This window comes from Nipponia nippon, unplaced genomic scaffold (genome assembly GCF_047370975.1).
Source record: "Nipponia nippon isolate SJK-2023a ecotype South Korea unplaced genomic scaffold, ASM4737097v1 scaffold_18, whole genome shotgun sequence".
Lineage (NCBI taxonomy): Eukaryota > Metazoa > Chordata > Aves > Pelecaniformes > Threskiornithidae > Nipponia > Nipponia nippon.
The window spans coordinates 1,515,467-1,534,094 of NW_028262334.1; the positions used below are offsets into that span (position 1 = coordinate 1,515,467).

An 18,628-nucleotide genomic window follows, 5' to 3' on the forward strand; every position below is an offset into this window, starting at 1 on the left:
TATACTAATTCCATATTTTTTTGTAGAAAAATGTTAGTAGCTCCAAGGACTAAGTAAAACCAGGACCCTGTTCCAGACAGATGAAAAAATAACAGCTCAAGGTCTGCGTTCACAAGTTGTTCTGCAGAAGACGCAGAACTTTCTACGAACTTTCACAAATGCCAAGACCTTAAGTTTGGGCACAGGAGTTGGGCACAAGTTAAATCAAATTCATGCATAAAGCCAAGCACATGCAAAATTACTGCTGAAACAGAGGAACAGCAGCTCCAGCGGCTGTCACCAGTGAATTAAGTGAAAAGGTCGTCCTGTGTAAGGACGCAGTATAAGGAAAGTAGTACAGTTGCCCTCTGCAGGTTCCACATTTCCATTTTTCAGTCTTCACCTCTTTTAAACAAGTTTTTTATTCAGATGAGTCTGATAAATCTAAAATATCAGCTTAAAAAAGGAAACCAACAGAACTTCACCATGCTTAACACTGTAACAGTGGTTACCAAATATTTTCCTCTTCATTCTTTTGTGCTCACTTGACAACATTTTCTTTTCCAGTAGAGCCAAACAGGAGATGAATAGCAAGCTAGGACAAAAACGTTATAGACCATAACTGATAAAAAGTACTGGAAATAGCCCATACCCAAACGCCACGCCTGCCCAAGGAATGCAAGTTTACCATCAATCCTTCAGCGAACAAACCTCTGAGAGGCCACATCAGAACTTTATGTATTTACACTTACAACGAGTAACTACTTGGTTTAAAAACAAAACGTTTTAGCCGCTTTAGACCGCATCCTGTTCAGGATTTACTCACACACTGGTACCAAGGCTTTGGTCCCAATTCCACTCAAGTCGACCACAGCACACCCACTTCCCATGGTTCAAACACCAGTCTTAAATTATCAGTTTCAGGTACAACTCAAATCACCAGTTTAGGTTCCTCTCCATGAAATAAAACAGAAGAAACTGCATTCATTTACCTTTCAACACACTAGAACCTAAAACATCGCTGCTTTGCAATATTTGCTGGAACTAGAAACGGGGGGTGTCGAATAATGGCTGCCAGGAGCATGGCAGACCCCAGCCCAGCTGCAAGAGCCCGCACCCCTTCCACCCGGGAAGGGGCTTCTCTCTGCACAACCAGCGATTCCTCCACCGCTTTGCCATGCTGTTTAATACAGACTGTCCTTCCTGAAAATAACCCAGAGACTAGGAAAGGTGTTTCATGGAAAGGGGAGAGGTGGGGGGCTCTGTGTGGCACCCAGTTGTGGTGAACCCAGGGCTCGCTCTTCACCTTGCCTTTGCTCCCATGAAATTACACCCTGCCTCCACCCCACTACAGCCCTCACAAGCCATGCTGGTATGTAACTTCTATTTCATGACAAAGTAGTAATTACACAGACAAAAAACACATCTCTTTTTCAATAAAAGAAGAGAATAATGATTATTTACCATTGACTGCAGAGTGACAGCGCTTAACTCTTCTTACAAATTTAGCTTCAGGCATTTTTCTACTGAAAAACTGCAAGTGTTGATGTACATTAAAAGTCACACTGACCTGTGGTGTTTGAAATGACCAACACGAGTGCAGTTTCAGACTATAACTTTCTAATTTTAGACAAATATTTGTCCTGTTTTACTGTGTTGCTTTAAAAAAGATCAACAACATTTTTCCCCATTCCCAAAACCATGATTAACTGGCAAATGAAAATATCCACCTGCGCTGCAGAAAGAAACCAGCTGGGAGCAGACAGACAGACACCACTACCTGGAAGTGTTTTGGGGGCTATGTTTACATCGAAAAGCAGACATGATATAGGTTTTGTTATTAGATAAAACGCTGCAACAAAACCAAGTTTTTTGCGTTGTATTATCTACCTCGAGAGTCTCAAAAAGGTGTATAGCTTACAAGCTCAGGTGGCTCTGAACTGGTCTGCCTCTTCCTCAAAGAGGAAAACCTCTGCTGACTCCGCACTGAAAACCTTCGGAAGGACTCTCTGCTCCGGGATGCAAAGTGCCTGAAGGAGGAGGTTCGCTTGAAGGGAGTCCTGCTTCCACCTTCCCCGCTAGTCCGTTCGTGAGCAACCGCAGTAGTGACTAAATTTAGTGCTTCCTGTAAGGATCTCCGCACTGTACCCATCCACTGGGTCATGTGAGTTTGTGCCACTGTCAGTTTGTCTCCAAGGTAATCCATTTTTCCAGCAGAGATGAGAAACCAATATTCAGCAGCAATTACTGTAAAAGATATTCTCCTTAACAACCCTGATTTTATTTTGCAAAAGATTCCACTTATAAAATACTGTCAGCTAGTGCAAATAGCACACTATAACCATCAGCATATTTCCATATTTAAGTAACAAAAGATATGTGAGGTTGGAGATTGGTATTTGTCAAGTAGGAAAAAATAAAAGACTTTTCCTACTTACAATCAGAGTTCCATCAAAATATGTTTAATTCAGCCACGTTAAAGAGAGAAATCAAGGTTTAAATCCTGACACAGTCACTTGAAATTAGTCCATTTACAAGCACAGAATCAGTCTCTTACTGCCTCATTTCAGAGCTGGAAAAGCAACTCCCTTTTTAAGCCAAGTTTTTGTTTTGCTGTAAATATCAGAAGGATAAAAAAAATCGTATTTTTCTGGCTCGGCAGCTTTTCAGGTAACAGTACATTAAACAAAGTTCTGATGCTTCTATGCAATCCATTTAGCAGCAAAACGATTAGATCTTCTGAACAATAAATCCAAATTATTTTCTTCCCAAAAAACTCTGCAGGAAGGTCTCAGCATCGGCAGAATCCCCTCCTCACCGGTCTTCCCATCTTCAGAACCATTCTACAAGATTTTCACTTCCAGAAATGCAGCTCACAAGCTCGTGAGGCAGAGCGAAGCCGAAGGGGAACCGTGTCAAGCTTGCTGCCTTCAAGACTGGACTTGCTGGCTGCTCAGAGCCTGCCAACAGATCTTCTGAACGGCATCAGCTCCTCTGCTTCAAGGGGGGCTTCCTAACAGAGGAATGTAGCCGGGAATGGTAAAACGCTGTACCGGTAGCCAGCACAGAGACTTTCCCCACGCCTATTAAAGCCACTGCACGCACCAGCTCCTCTCCTCATACGATCTGGAGACTCTGAAGAAGCTGCTGGATCTCACAGCTGTTTGCAAGCCCATCTCAGTCACCCACAGCCAGGTTTGCCATGCTCTGAACGCTCCCTGCCCAAGGCGCAAGAGGTTACACGCAGGCGAAAGCTGCCGCTGCCGCCGGTATCCCGTTCCCTCCTCTCCGTCCCTGCCTTGCCTCTCCTCCGGAGAGGAAACAATGAGCTAGGTGAAACAGCCGCAGAGGTCTGCCTAAGGAAGGATCTGGGCTGGGCTTTATTATAGTACAGGCAGGGTTGCCATGGCAACCAAGGGAACAGCATCTGCTTGCTGCCTAAGCAGGCAGGAGTTGCACAGATCTATTGGAATGATTCATAGTTTGCATATGTCACGTGTACTTACTGATTTTAACCCTTCCTTGGGAAAACAACAGTAATATCTCTGCCAGGGAATGTTTCACATCGACAACAAAAGGCTTCCTATTCGGATGGGGCAGGTTAGGACAAACCTACACCCCGTTCCCGTTGTTTGATGGGGTACTCGGGCAGCACCATCACATAGAACTGTTTTATTGAGTTTTACAAACTCAAACAAGCTACTTTCAAGTTAGTGACTACGATATCAGTGCAAGATAATGATTAAGCCAGAAGCTCAAAACACAGCTGAACAGGTCTGACAATTCAAAGCAGTTTTTTCCACTTTCACGCACTGTTACCAACTTTCACTGTCAGTCCCCAACTCTGCTCCCTCCCTGGCAGCTGGGAGACCCCGGGGTCGGTACCGCCGCTGCAAAGCCCGAAACGGGCGGGGGTAACCAGAGGACCCCATGGATAAAAGCACTTAACGCTGAGCAGTCAGATGTCACCGGCCGTGGAGTTTCTGGAAACAGCCCATTTGGGAGGACAGCAGAAATAAAAGCTAAGGTTTTAAATCAATAAACCTAAGTAGGTGTCCAAAGTCCAGACATGACTAGTTCAGAACTGAGGGGAAGACAGATACAGGTATGAAGGCAAGAAAGGCATGTTGAAAGCTGCTCGCTTTCTTGTTTATTCAAGGGTTTTTTTTGTTGCTGTTGCTTAATTTGCCATACAAAGTACCATGGTCTTGCATCATCCTCTCCTCCCCTAAACCTTTCAGGAAGAGATTTAATGGAATGAAAAATTTCTAGATAATATTTTATGAAATGGCTCTCACGTAAAGTTCTATTGTATCAGAAATTCTACTTACAAACATGCACACAAGCATAAGATGCTCTGAGAAAATGGGGTGTCTTGCCTTCTAAGCATTGTTTTTAAGAGTTGAACTCCTCCAGCCTGTAACTTGTCTCCAAGAAAAACTTTGGTAACAAAATGCAGCGTTCCATATCTTACTCTTCATTTCTGAATACATTGTATTTGTTTTGAACACTGTCAAATTAGCAGCCTAACAAAAACCCTCAGTGTTAAAAGGGAATCCAACAAATAGAGAAAAACCTTTTTTCCTCACATGGCTCTTCTTTTGAAGAGCTACAGAGTTGGTTTTGTATGGAAATGGATAGAGATACCTTTGATCAGATGCCCCAAGAGCTGGGTGTTTCTTGTCTTTTTAAAGAAACAGAAAAAAAAATTAAATTTATTCTGACACAGTTATGGACAATGCTTTATGAACGATGGAGATCCTGCATCCACGGTTGAAATTTAAGACTTACTGCACATTTTTATGCTGTTTAATGTAAGCTCTATATTTCAAAACTCTGCGCATTTGCAAGTGCAGCCTTGTGCTTGCTGCAGTATAGGGATTCTTCACGAGGCACTTGCTATTTTAGATGGTTTCAGGCTCTGTCTGATCCGGTAGCCCCCCGAAATAGCAATCAGAGAGCTCTGGACTGTAGCTGCCATGCAAGTTAGTCAGCAGTCCCTTCACCTAAACAGAATGAGAGAGCAGAACTGAAATTTAACCAACCTTCTGGTACGTCTCCCGTCGCAAAATGGGAGGAGATGCATGACCAGACTCAACCCAACATCCACAGAAGGCGGCTTTCTTACAGCTTGCTGCAAGAACTTCTCGCGCATGTATGTGACTTGAAGGATCTGAAAATTCACTAGAGACTATATTCCACTTTTTTATTAGATCTCCCCTGAAAAGAGTGAGATGTTACACCCAGCTTACCATTTTCATCCTCAGAAGACTGTAAAACTGCTGATCTGAGTCTATCTGCAATACTAAATTTAGTATCTTCTGGCTACCACACGAACAGACTGCTAGGTATTTAAGTATACTCAGCATCTAAATTATTGCTTAGATTTACACTTCAATTAACATCATGGCAAAACATTTTAGAAGATAATCAGATGCACTTTCACCATCAAATTCAAATGGTTGAAGATTTTTCCACCCCTTCAGCTGAAATGCAGTAAGTGACTGCATCTTCTCCCGCTTGAGCTCCATACCAAAACTGGCCGAGTTCAGCAGCTGCCAGGAGACTGACAGACCACGTGGTCAAACTTAGTTTCCTTAGAAAATCTGTCTAAAAATAACTGAGGTCTGAAATAAATGGATTAAGTTTTAGGAAAATTTGTAGCAATATTGCTTTATTAAAATGCATCTGCATAGCAATTACATAGAAGAAATGTCCTCAATAATACCTCTCACTGGACACTGCAAGGACTGGATAGATTATTTCACAATGTATTTTTTTATTTTCACCCCTCCCCACCAAACGCATAATATGCTGACCTCTGCCTTGATCTATGCAGAGCATGTGTGTGAGGAGGGTTATTCTACTTTGTTAAAACAGGCTGCTTCTATCCCTTCTATTCTGGTAAGTAAAATAATCCACCAAAACCTCAGAGGACCCCGCTACATCAGCCAACCAAAGCTGGAGAACACTTGAAAAGTCTAAAGGACAGAGTTTTCAAAAGCTTTAAGAAGCTGAGTAGCAAATCATGTTTTGGGGCTTTTCTGATTCAAGTGAGATTTCACCTGTATGAAAAAGTCACTATTAAAAATAATTTTAAAAGACATGAATCAACTTCACAATAGATTAAGGACTATATTAGCCATAGAAAAGTACTAATTTCAAGAGCACACTGCCATGGACAAGATCTCCTGCCTGTGGGCGCGCACACAACGGGGTCAAGAAAGCCTGGGCTCCCCGGGGAGCACACCAACTTGTTCTCTTTATTTCTTTTCTAAGGCTCCCCAGAATATGATGCTCTGTAGGACTCCACACAAACTTCCCAGCTGGCAAAAGCGCACAACTGTATTTTAATTAAATAACAGCATGTGGGTTACACACAGGCTCTATTTAGTTCTCCTCTGGTGAATCCACGTATCTTTTTATAACTACCAGCCTACAGAACATAGCTCAAGCCATACAGATGTTCTATAACTGTCTCCTAGCCACTTCAGTCCAGCAGTTTTTCTAGCTGAGCAAGGGTTTGTTTCTGAACAACAGTGCAAGACGATCTTCTGCCCTTGAAAAATACTAGTGATTATCTCACGCTGCAGCCACCCTGGATCTGTCAAGGGTCTGCAGTTTCAGAAAACAGAGAGCACACATTGCTAACCATTACTGCATGAATAATTACCACAGTAGCAAATGGGACCTCATTATTCAAACATTGCTGGATACTTTTATTATTAACATCTATTCCACCTACAACTCAAAAATACAATCCTGCACAAAGAAGTAGCAATCCCTATTTTTTCCCTCCTTCAGCAGAAAACAAAATTCTATGGTCACATTATATTTTCCAAAAGCTTCTTGCAGCTAATTTTGAGCTTTACCTGTTTCAAATACATATAATTATGCTAATGACTATATAGGATTGGAAGGTCAAAAGAAAAACAGGCCTGCGTGTAGCCCAGCACACAATACACACACCACGAGAGGCAGGTGGAACTTGCAGCACAGCCTCATGATGCGCGTGAGCTGCTCAAGCCCACAGCGTCTTTAGCCACGGCTGGGCCCCCCCATTACCACCTCCCTTCTGGCAGCACCAGCCTGCGTGGAACTGGGAAGGCAATCCAGCTGAAGACCTATCGAAAGGATATTGGGGATTAGTTTTCACCTAGACTGGATCTCTGAATGATCCTGTGTAAGCAAAGCAGATGTGACAGAGAAGGATGGGCAACGTGAGTTTAAGCTAAGTGCGAAAACAAAGTCTCTGCTTTTCCCTTGTGGGACCCTCAGTCAGAAACCCATTCTCCTGATGCTTACACACCCCATCGCTGCACTTAAGTTCGCAATTAATAATACATGCATTTCTTAAGTGTTTTCTGCGAGTCATCATCCCACGTATAAACAAATACCATGATCAAGTACTTGCAAAGATCATGACAGCTTTAGTTCCATCTCAGGGTTCTTAGTTTGTCCATCTCAATTACACTCAGTCTTCAGCAACCACGGAGGAGCAAAGCCTGCCCTTGTAAGGCTGTTCTGGTCTTGCATTCCACATCGACTCTCATTAGTAAGAGAACCTAATTTAACCTGTTGTGTTTGACATTATGGACTATTTAAAGACGCAGCACTGTGCTGAGCTTAGCTACGTGGCTCCAGACTCAATCACTCTTTGGGTTCCTCAGACACTACAAAACAACTTATGTTTTTTATATCCTCCTTATTTTTGCCTCTGCATTCCCTATTTTGCCACCTGAATTGTCATGTTCAAAGAAGGACTAGCAAGCATTCCTAACTACAGGCTGAATTTCTTACATGTAGCATCCCATAATAAAAGTTTTTACCATGTCACCTTCAAATTCTCATTTAGACTAAAAACAAAATGCTTTAATACTCAGTCATCTGAAATGCCAAGTAATATTTTCAAGGCTTCCCAATGATCTGCCAGGTCGCAACAGTCCTGCTCCCCGCTACGAACCGTTCCCCATCCGCCCCACTGCCCCGGCCGGTCGGCAGGGCCGCGGCCGCACATCTGGCAGAGACACAAAAGCCTAACAGCTGCAGCAAAGGGGTTTGGTTTTTTCCTTTCAATCCAAACTAAGACCAACTGAACTGCTTTAAAACAGCCTTAACTTGGGAAAACACATAAGTCGGTAAGAGCCTGGGCAGATACCGTATGTTTTGCTTTCCACATACAAAGAACAAAACTGTTTGTGTATCAACTTGGTTTCTTTGAAACGCTCCTATCTACTTGCCAGTTCTCATGCCCCCCTTTCTCTTCAGAATGACTTGCTATTACACAAACAAAAAAAGACAGTACCTAAAAAAATGTACCCTGGGTACATTTTGTAGAATATCTGGATTTGGGGAAACCTGAAAAATGCACAAGTTTCAATCAGGTTATCAGATTTACGGGTAAAAACTGTCTACATTTGTCTGCCAGGTTAAATCTCACTTCGCTGGCAAGAAGTCAGGCTTACAGAACCAAAGGCACTTGCTCTGTTGCTGTCAGTGAGCTGTCACAGCTGTTCACAGAACAGTCTTACTGCAGAGTCTTTAATTTTTATCTTTGTTCATAGCACATAGCAATCTTCTTCCTTTAAGCTGAAAAAAAAAAATAATAATTAACACAGCGCTTAAGTTAAACAAAAGGCTCACATTTAGGTCCATGAGCAAAAGACTGGAATTGTTCAGGCTCCTGCACCTGTTTACACTTGACAGAGCTCAAAACCTAGCATAATTTCAAAACTATACCAAGCTGCTTGGTGCATGGGTGCAGAAGATTGCGGTGAGATGCATCGTCTAGGGGAAACAGAAATAAATACTCCCTGAAAGGAGGCTGTAGCGAGGTGGGGGTCGGTCTCTTCTCCCAAGTAACAAGCGATAGGACAAGAGGAAACGGCCTCAAGCTGCGCCAGGGGAAGTTTAGGTTGGATATTAGGAAAAACTTCTTCACTGAAAGGGCAGTCAGGCCCTGGCACAGGCTGCCCAGGGAAGCGGTTGAGTCCCCATCCCTGGAGGTATTTAAAAGACGGGTAGATGTGGTGCTCGAGGACATGGTTTAGTGGTGGACTTGGCAGTGCTGGGTTTAACGGTTAGACTCGATGATCTTAGGGGTCTTTTCCAACCTTAACGATTCTATGATTCTATGAGTCTAAATCCCTTGGTCCTATCAAGGTCTGTTCTGAGAGAGGAGAAAGAGATGATAGGATTCACAGTGCAGCATCCATGTCTGTCTCGAAGCCAGCAGTCCAGGCAACAATCCGCAGCAGGCTGGGCACCTTGTCTACAGCTGAACGTCCTTCGGACTCACACCTTCCCCGTATGCTTCCAACACACTGGGCATCATCAGCTGTGACGCAGGTACCTGGTAAGCCCACGCTGGAACAAATTTATGACACGGGCCCCAACGAAACCAACACTGCTGCACAGGTACTCTGAAGACAACAAAAACCTTGCTTCCCCTCTGATTTTTACACAGTATCACATATACCATCACAAAATAATTGCCATGACATGGACGCTAAGCCAATCATTGAGGTAAGTTTGCTTCTCACTCCATCCTTTTCCCCACTTGCTGTACCTAGCTTTTCTATCCGTGAAATCCAAGATTCCTCATGAAACTTAACACAGGCAAAGATGAAAGGGCTTAGTGGTTTTATCTGGTTTGGTTTGTTTTTTGTTTGGTTTTTTTTTTTTCTTTTTCATGGTGGTACAATAAATACAATTCATTCAGATGCCTAGACTGTTTCACCTGCCACAACAACCATAAGCACTCTATGGTCAAAAGAAAAAAAAAAACAACAACCAAAAAAAAACAAAAACAGAGAAAAAGAGTTGAATGGATGGAGTGTTTTAGCACAAGGACTTTGTACAGTGAAATCTCTTTTGTAACCTGAAACACTGGCTATCTCAATATTTACACTAAATATTTGTTTTCTATTCCTACTTTCATTTCCTACTGAAGCTAAGAAAATTAAGCTCGCGTTTTAAGCTCGCAGTTTTAATTTATGCTTATCCAGAATTTACGACAATTTGCATAGAACTTGACATTACAGGTGTTCCTCTCATACAAATAGCCAACTACAAAAGAGACTGAAATTCCATTTCCAGACTTTTTTTTTTTTTTTTTCTCCTTATATTAGGTTATTTTTAAAGCCCACAGAGGCCTCACAAACTAGTGAGCAAGGAGAGACGGCAGTAGCAACAGGTTCCGGATCAATGCTTGTCAAGTTTACACAAGCACACATTAATGCAAGAGACTTCTAAAGAAAGGTGCTAAAGCACTGCATAAAGTGTCTCATCGATGTAGTCCATGGCTATTTTTTAAATCTTTATTTTAAATAGAGGTAATAACAACCTCAGAGTAATACTAATTTCTTTAAGAAGTAATGCATTTCAATTTAGGGAAACAATTACATTTTGAAATTCAGTGACAGTGGCTTTGCAGACAAATCCTTTTAATTTGTTCCTCCAGATTGGAGAGCAAAATGAAATTTCTTGATACTTATGCACCGTAACTGCAAAAGGCCAATGCAATAAAACTGTCTTCGCAATTTGCCTCTGAAATCTAAGTCTCATCTGATCTGGAACGGGGCAGAAGAATTCTTTATTTATCATCCAGTCAAATTTGCTTCAGGACAACCTTCGCTAAGAAACTAACTTGTGTCCCTTTGAAGACATCCCATGTCCCAGTACACAAGCGTCCGCACAGACCACGTCACGTTGGGACAAACGTTCATCATGGTCTCATCTCCCACCCCGCAGCGTAATGAACGGTGGCAGTGCAAGCTCTAGAAGACTGAATCACTTTGACAGCCGGCAGTTGAAAGCAGAAGTGATACCACCCGCACACTGCACGTCCTTATTCCCCAACTACCTTATTCTTGAAGTTCACCTGGTATTACTACTTTTCTTTGATAAATAACAGGGCTGAACTCCCTCGGCTGCCCTCATGCTATCCTGCGTTACTCCAGCTGAAACGTCCAGGGTAAGGAAAAAACGATGATCCAGAACAGCCCAACTCCCAGGCATGGAAGGGGAGGCAAAGGCTTTATTCTCTGCCTTGCTCTGTGCTAACCTGACAGTCCTCTCAAAGTACAAAAAGCATCATAAAACCAATCCTGTTTTATGGCAAGCACAACAGAGTCCCCTCGTGCAGGGGCAGAAAAGCAACAAGAACACTCCCTGCCACGGGAAGTGACTTCAGGGAGGAAACCAGCAACTTCCCCGCAGTCCTACGGCACAGGTTTTGCCACTTCCCCAGTATAAATGAATACACTCTGTCAAGGTTTCACAAACAACCAAATAGCTCATAGTCACTGCACGTATCTTCTTCAATATCAGCTAAGAGAGGACAATAAAAAGGAACAAGGAAAGACAAAACAAGAGAAATACATCCTTTCTCCAGGTCTCACAGAAAGAGACTTGGTTAGACTACAGGGGGAACAAAATGGCAGTGAAATTAAAAAAAAAAAAAAAAAGTGAAAGAAGAAACAACTTCTTCTCTCTACCACACTCCCCAGGTACAACTGTCATCTTACAGCATCACGGGAATAAGCGGCCAACGCTGGCCAAGAACACTGGCCAAGTGAAGGAACAGGTATGAGCCATTCCCAGATCAGTGTGCGAAGGGATAGTGGACACGCTGCTCCTCGGGCTTGGTGCTGGCTGAGCGCTGCTGCCAAGTGGAGCCAATGCTCAGCGCTGACAAACAGGGAGCTTACATGAGACAGGGCCTCCGTCCTCGCCTGCAGGCCAACTCCTCCCTCCCCTCTCCCCCACTGCAGAACGGGAGGTTTTGTTTCCAAAGGTCTCTGCAAGCAGCATATTGCCTGTCTGGGGACCGGAGAGGAAATTTTTTTTCACCCGATTTTGTATCATTTGTCTTGACTGCAGGCATTCCAACCTTCTCTCTGTATACATTCATTTGCAGTAAGAATGACTTCGAGTTAGAAGCATGAAAACAAGCAGAAAAACACATCTGGTGCTCGGGAAGTAAAGGTTAAAATGGCCAGCTCTAAAGAGAATTAGAGGATTCGGAAGCAAGTATGAGGGAGGTCCTTGACACTCTATAATAACCCCAACAAGGTGGCAGGAACATTAAAGGGGCAAACATCTCAAACCCTATGTCTAGTGGTCATTTCTTAAAGCTGAAGCGTATGCCTGAACATGGATTCCCGGCTCACCCACTTCTGACAAATAAAACATTCTCCGCGGCACACAATGAGAGTTGTCCAACATAACACTGTGAAAACTGTCGAAGTGTTACGCGTGCAGCTGATTAAACTTCCGCGTGCAAGGTTCCAAATCATTTTTATATACAAAGAGCTGCCACTTTTAACATCTTTTCTTCTTCAATCTTTTAAAAAACATAGAGTGACCCAGTCTGATCAATAAATTTGCAACACACAGACATCCACACACTTCAAACAAGACAAGAAAAAGATGAGGAATTTTGCTGGGACATCATCTTTTCCCTTCCCACGCAAGAAGCACGTTAGCGCATATGAAATGAAGCTTTTTATCACAGAGAAACGTTTTGCAATGTTTGCTAAAGAAGGTCAGATACCGAACGCATCTAATCTGCCTGCAAGTCCACCCCACGGCCTGAGTCTTCGCACCAGGAACGCTTGGGCCCCAGCTGTCGTGCACTCTCTGCCCACTTTTGTAAGCTCGCATCCACATCCCCGTCTCTGCTACCACCACCCCTCCCAACGTGCTTCACGATATCACAGGGCTTACATCCATTCTCTAGATAATGAATCTTTGAGGGTAATTTGTCTTACTGGTTCTGTAAGAGATAGGTAACGCTCATGTACATTGTAACAACAACAAAACAAACAAACAAAAAAAATCACAGCACTATCGCCTCAGTAAGATAAAATTTGGTACCTTACGTTCTCGTTTAAGAAAAGTCACATTTAAGTACGACACTTACCCTTCTTACGGATTTAAATCAAAAAATGATAACAAACGGGGCAAGAACAGGGGAAAGCAGAGGCACAGATTTAGTCTTACTAAGTTCCAAATGCACTTGAAAGCTGCACTTTCCTCCAAATTAACCAATACTAGAGAAACCAGATAAGAAGAAAAAAAACCTTAAATTTGCATTCCTTGTTTTCCTTACAGAACTACACTTGTGATAGAAGAGAACACATTAATGATTTTCATGACTGAACACTCCACATACTTGTTTGTAACTCCCAAAATAATTTTACCATTCTGCTACCATGGTCATCCTTGATGGGATCAGTGAAAAACTGCAGTTTCCCATTTCATTCGTAATCAAAGTAGAAAGTCAGCCATCCTTTCCTCTGTACAAAATTCTGCGCACTTTTACAGTAGTATGTCATTATTCCAAGATTAATAAAAATCTATAAACAAAGGTAATTGTGAAATATAATTTTTAATCTAAGTTTTCAAACCATTTAAGTTTAAATACAATTACCAGTAATAATTGCAATAACTAGAGTGCCAAAACAGTTTTTCGGAAAATGTCAATTCTTTTGTCCCCCAAACTATGTTTCTCTTGAACTTAAGAAAGGCCCAGTTAAACATCCTGAACATGCATAGGTTTTGTACCTTGAATTGTTCAGTATAAAACAAAGCTATCAACGTTAAAGCTGAGGGAACAAGCTAAAAATATACTATGCTGTTTGAAAGCCCATGTACATAATCATTCGGCACTTCCCTTCCATCTCAATGGAGGAGGAAAAACTGAAAAACAAAACAGAAACAGGAAATTCCTACAGCACAAACATTCTGGAAAGTACTAAACCCATTTTCTTTACATTTGTTTACGTCAAAAGGATCAAGCCAAGCAAGAGCTGGGTAGTTACAGTTTTTTTCCATTTATACAAATAAAAACCCACAATGAAGAATGTTTTTTGTTGATAAACATTACCCTACAAATACTAGACATTCCCTCCAGTGTGGGCTGAAAACTACAAATAAATTAGCTACAAGCTTAGCAAGAAGCTAAGCATTAGCTTTTGTATCACCTAAGAAAGATGCTATGGAAAACCAGGAGCTATGTTACAGTAGGGGAGATATCTAATGTCAACGAGAAACACAATATGAAACTTATCCGTAAGAAAAGGAAGCTATTTGCACAGTGAAATGAAAATATGAGCATGTAAACAAATACAAAGCAGGCTGAACACCACATGCTCCCTGCAAACGTGCCCAAGCATTCTCAGGAGCAGTTCTGTTGTTTTGATCAAATACACAATCTCAACACGCGACTGATAGAGTTTTCCCCGAGGTCCCAATCTTCAGTTAGGGAATCTCCCCAGCATGCGGGGCAGCCACAGGGCAAAAGCTTCAGCCTGGAAAGGACCTCCTGGCACCAGGGAGGCAAAACAAGGCAGTACCACAGCCAGGGCTCCTAAATATTAAGTCCAAATAATTAAGATCATTTCTCCATCACTTGATCCAGTGGACTCTCACACGTTAAGCACAGGTAACAGCAAAACACCTTTAACAGAGACTTCCTGAGGACAGAATGTGGCCTAAAATACCTCCAACTGCTCAACTTTTCTCACAGGGCAGAGAAGGTAAGTGAAGTGAACGAAAACAAGCATGGGAACATGCTACTTCTGCTCAAAAGGATAACGGGAAGAAGAAAGGTTAAGAAATCTCTTGTTTCCGTAAGAGTGAGTCAAATAACATGCAAATGAGAAAGGACAATCCGATATGAAGAGACATTCAAAGTATTTCCTTCTCTTTGACTGATAGAAAGTTTTACTGTCAATTCAGACCTGCACATGAGCAGTCATTCAAACCCCTCCTCACCAACACCGTTCTGCAAAAGCATCAAAATCTGACTTCAGGGATAACGCCAGTTTCACCAACTTCATTCCACCCCCTTAAAATTTCGCCATGAAATTCTGATTCATCTCACTAAATGCAGTCTGAGCAGTCCTGGAGCATCACACCTCAGCCAGCATCTCACTTTTCATCAGAGGCAGCCAGCCCCGGTACGGAGGCTGGATGGGGTCTGTCATCCCTGTCAGAGCTGGAATCCCCTTACGCGAGAAGGGCTCTTTTCTTGTGCACAGCTGAGCTTTTGGGGAAGCAGGAATTGGCCCACACACGTTACGTTTATTAAGCAGGTTCTAGCAGTCAGAAAACATCTCCTCAAATCTCACAAGTTTTAGGTACGGTGTTACCAAGCAACACTAAAGTCAGGGTTCGTTTCGGTGTGCTCCCGAGCATCAGGCAGCACAGGCAATTCAAAACACGCCAAATACATGCGGGCCAATTTCAAGAAGTGACAGACAGACAGACTGCATGCTGTACTAGGGAACGATATGTTCTCTGAAGAGTTAGGTTTGGTCCAAAGCACGCTGCTCTCTTAAAACAGTCAGCAAATGCCAAGTTTACTATTTCTTAAATAGTGCATTTCTGTCATCCTTTTCAAAGAGGTAAAATACAGAACTTCTTATTACCGTCTGCCTGGAGAAATTTGGTAGTATTTCTCTCTCTCACAGAGGGTGCTTGGGTAATCTCCAGCTACTGAAGCTTCAAATCTGACTTTCAGAATTCAGAGAACACTCTGAAGGAAGAGCATGCTTTTTTGTGCAAGAGGTTTCCTTCAGAGAGTCCTAACAAGAAGCTGGAAGGTAAAACTGAGTCTTAAATAATTTCAGCTGTTCTCAGCATAATCACATGCTGCCTAACTACTGTCTAAGCCACCTTCCCACTGCACAGCTGGGAAGCACTGAGCACCTGATTGTTCTTTCCATTTTCTCCCTACAAAACACTATGCCATGTGTCTTTTATTTACATCAGCCACTTCTTGCTCACAGTAAGTAGAACAAATACCAGGTGTAAGTTTATACAACATGTCCTTCATCCATTTTATCTTGCAACATGCCATTTTGACGAAAAAAGCAATAGCATTTATCTGCCATTGCTGTGTAACGCTGCATGCGTACATTGTTTCTTGGACTCTCTGCTCTTACTGCCTCCTCCTCCTCCCGTGCACAGCAATGTCAGCCCCACGTCACCTGCCGGGAGGGTGGCTGCACAGCCCAGCCGCACAACGGCCCGATGCTCCCACGTCCCCGGGACACGGCCAGTGCACTGGTGGGAGGCCACAAGCCAGCCGACCCCACACTTGCACCATGCTGCACCCAGCCAGCATGCTTTTCTGGAGCCCAGAGCAGTGGCGTGGTACAAGAACGGCCACGCGACTCTGCAGAAGGCTACGTCTTAAATTGCTTATCAGGGTCCTTGTTACAGGTGTGGCCTTCGTTTACATTTTTTAGATTAAGTAAGTGCATTATTTCCTGCTTGGTCTGGAACTCTGTGGAGATAAAATGTTGACTTGCTGAAATTCCTTCTGCATTCTCAACTAGGTTTGCCGTATTTCCTGCCCTGGACTGTGAAATACTGCTGAATTATGGAACAAATGCAGAAGTCATTCCAGTCTCATCTGACATCTGCAATCTCCAACCCTAGCAATCAAAACTTGCCAAATATGTACTGTGGTTAGCAAATAATCTATACTGCTTTCCTTAATGGGGCAGGTATTTATCAGCCTCAACCATGAATCATGAAATCAAATACTACATTTTTTCCAAGCTTCATTCAAGCTTAAGATTTACTTTTGAAGAGAAGCTTTGCACTGCAGCACAAAGTCCTGTCGTATCTTGAGGAAAGGCCACTACAAAGAGCTACTTTTGCCATGCTCAAGTTGCTCTCTAAAATGCTGTTTCTTTTCAGTACAGTAAACACGCGCTGGCTGTACGAACAACTCACAACTGCTGAAAGAACTGGAACAATAGTGGGAACTTGGCTGTCTCCCAGCATCAGCGACATGGACAACAGCATGGGAAAGCAGGAACTGAGTCAAAACAACTTTAGATCAAAATATTAGCGGAGAGGCAGTGAAGTTACCTCTGCTTTGTACGTATAAATGAGGTTTAACAATACACTTTAGCCTCGTATCAGAAGCCTACTCACTACTTCGGACTCAAATTAAAAAGGAGAGGGGCAGGGGCAGACGGTCCCCCAGTTCCAGCTGCCCTGAGCCCGGAACGACACAGTCGTTACAAAAAAAAATTACCAGGTCTACAAACGGTTACATCTTACTGAATGCAAACCTTATTGCACTGAGTTAACCTAGATTGCACTATTTCACGAAAGCATTTTATGGTAAATTAAACTTAATACCACACCTAATTATAACAAACTGTCTTGGATTCTGCACTGTTTGCCTTGTGCGAGCTCTGAAGCTCGAGAGGACGCGTGGCCTCACGCCAGCGCGCCGGCCTCGCGCGGCTGAACAGCACTCTCTCGCGTTCCCGCGGGGAACGGGCTTCCTCGGGCGGGCTTGTTTTGTCTGCTTGCTCTTAGCAATGACACAAAAGTTACAATTCCTCTTCTACAGCAGCATTCAGGAATTAGGAAAATGCCTTTCCAAACAGGTTTTTCCCTGCAACAGGGCTTCGTTTACTCAGATTATCTGAAAGGAAGATTTAGCTGCTGACATCAGCACAGAAGATATACCTCAGCCACTACCTGGGTGCGAGGGATTTTTAAGTCTTTGGAAAAAAAATGCATGCCTGAAATGCAACTGCCCCGTCATCAAAAGTAAACCCCGTAACAGAACAGCTGCAGACACTGCCCACAGGAAACCCCAGGCAGCGCACACAAAGGGAAGCCACGCAACGCCGACGCAGAACGCCTTCCCTCCCTTACAGCGGGGATAACCACTACGCGCGGCGTGCAGACCGGTGATTGAGGTTTCCTTCCATCACCCATCAAAATGCTGGTGCAGTGACATGCCGCGGCAGCATGACTATTATCGAGCTGCCACTTCCTTTGGAATCACCGGATAAAGAGGTATCAAAACCACTCTTAAAAGGTAGTAACTAAAACCTTGTCAAAACAAACCTTAGATCTTACTTCTTACTTAAATACCCAATTTTCTTTTGATTTTGTAATTGTTGTTTAACAACTGTCAATAAAGAATGAGAAAGTCTTTTAAACCATCACGGTGCTGCAGGGTAACATTTTGTTTAAAACATGCCATTTTTCTTTTGAATGCTTTCAGGATGTGGCATTTGTTTGCTAATTGAACAAAGACAAGTGCCAGACTGAGAAGAAACAACTCATCAAGAACGGTACCTAGCATGTTGAGGAAACTCACCACCATATCCATACCAGAAGGCCTAAACTGAGCAATGAATCCGGAGCCCACTGTCATTTCCACTGTGCTTCACAGTACGACGTATGTGTAACACAGAGCTACAAGATTTACGAGAGATTCTCTGCTGCCAATAGGACACTGGTCTCCCACAGGCTTTTTGGAACTTCATTTTGTTAAAGTGGAGCCAAGGCCACTTTCAGACCATGTCTATAATGTTTCCACGTTTTCACGGCATCTTCAGCCGCTCATCTGCCCCAGATGCTTTTCCTGTCACACTCAGTTGAAACGAACGAAACCATTCATTTTATGAGGTGTCAGGATTTATGCATCTACCACACATACTGTGGGGGGATCCAGACCAGGCCAACATCTAGCTGTCATGAGAAAGACCACAAATTCTCTCGAGATCACGGTGCGCTCTCATATAAGGGCACGCACTGGTAGCTGCTCTCAGCTCTTACAGCTGTCTTCTCTCACCTACTGACATTATCTGTCTTATCTGGA

At 43.1% G+C, this 18,628-nt stretch overlaps 1 protein-coding gene across 3 annotated transcripts in view; it reads right to left on the minus strand.

The window, feature by feature from the left end:
• The window catches only part of KIAA1671 (KIAA1671 ortholog), an 86,827-nt gene that overhangs the window by 25,750 nt on the left and 42,449 nt on the right, over positions 1 to 18,628 (minus strand). The window contains exon 1 of one of the 3 annotated variants that reach the window (XM_087754897.1): positions 1,901 to 2,226. The exons of the other annotated variants lie outside the window; for them this stretch is intronic. Within the exon in view, the coding sequence (XP_087611023.1) occupies positions 1,901 to 2,185 (285 nt within the window). The 5' untranslated portion in view covers positions 2,186 to 2,226. Of the gene's footprint in view, positions 1 to 1,900; positions 2,227 to 18,628 lie in introns of those variants that run through there. 3 annotated transcript variants of the gene reach the window in all.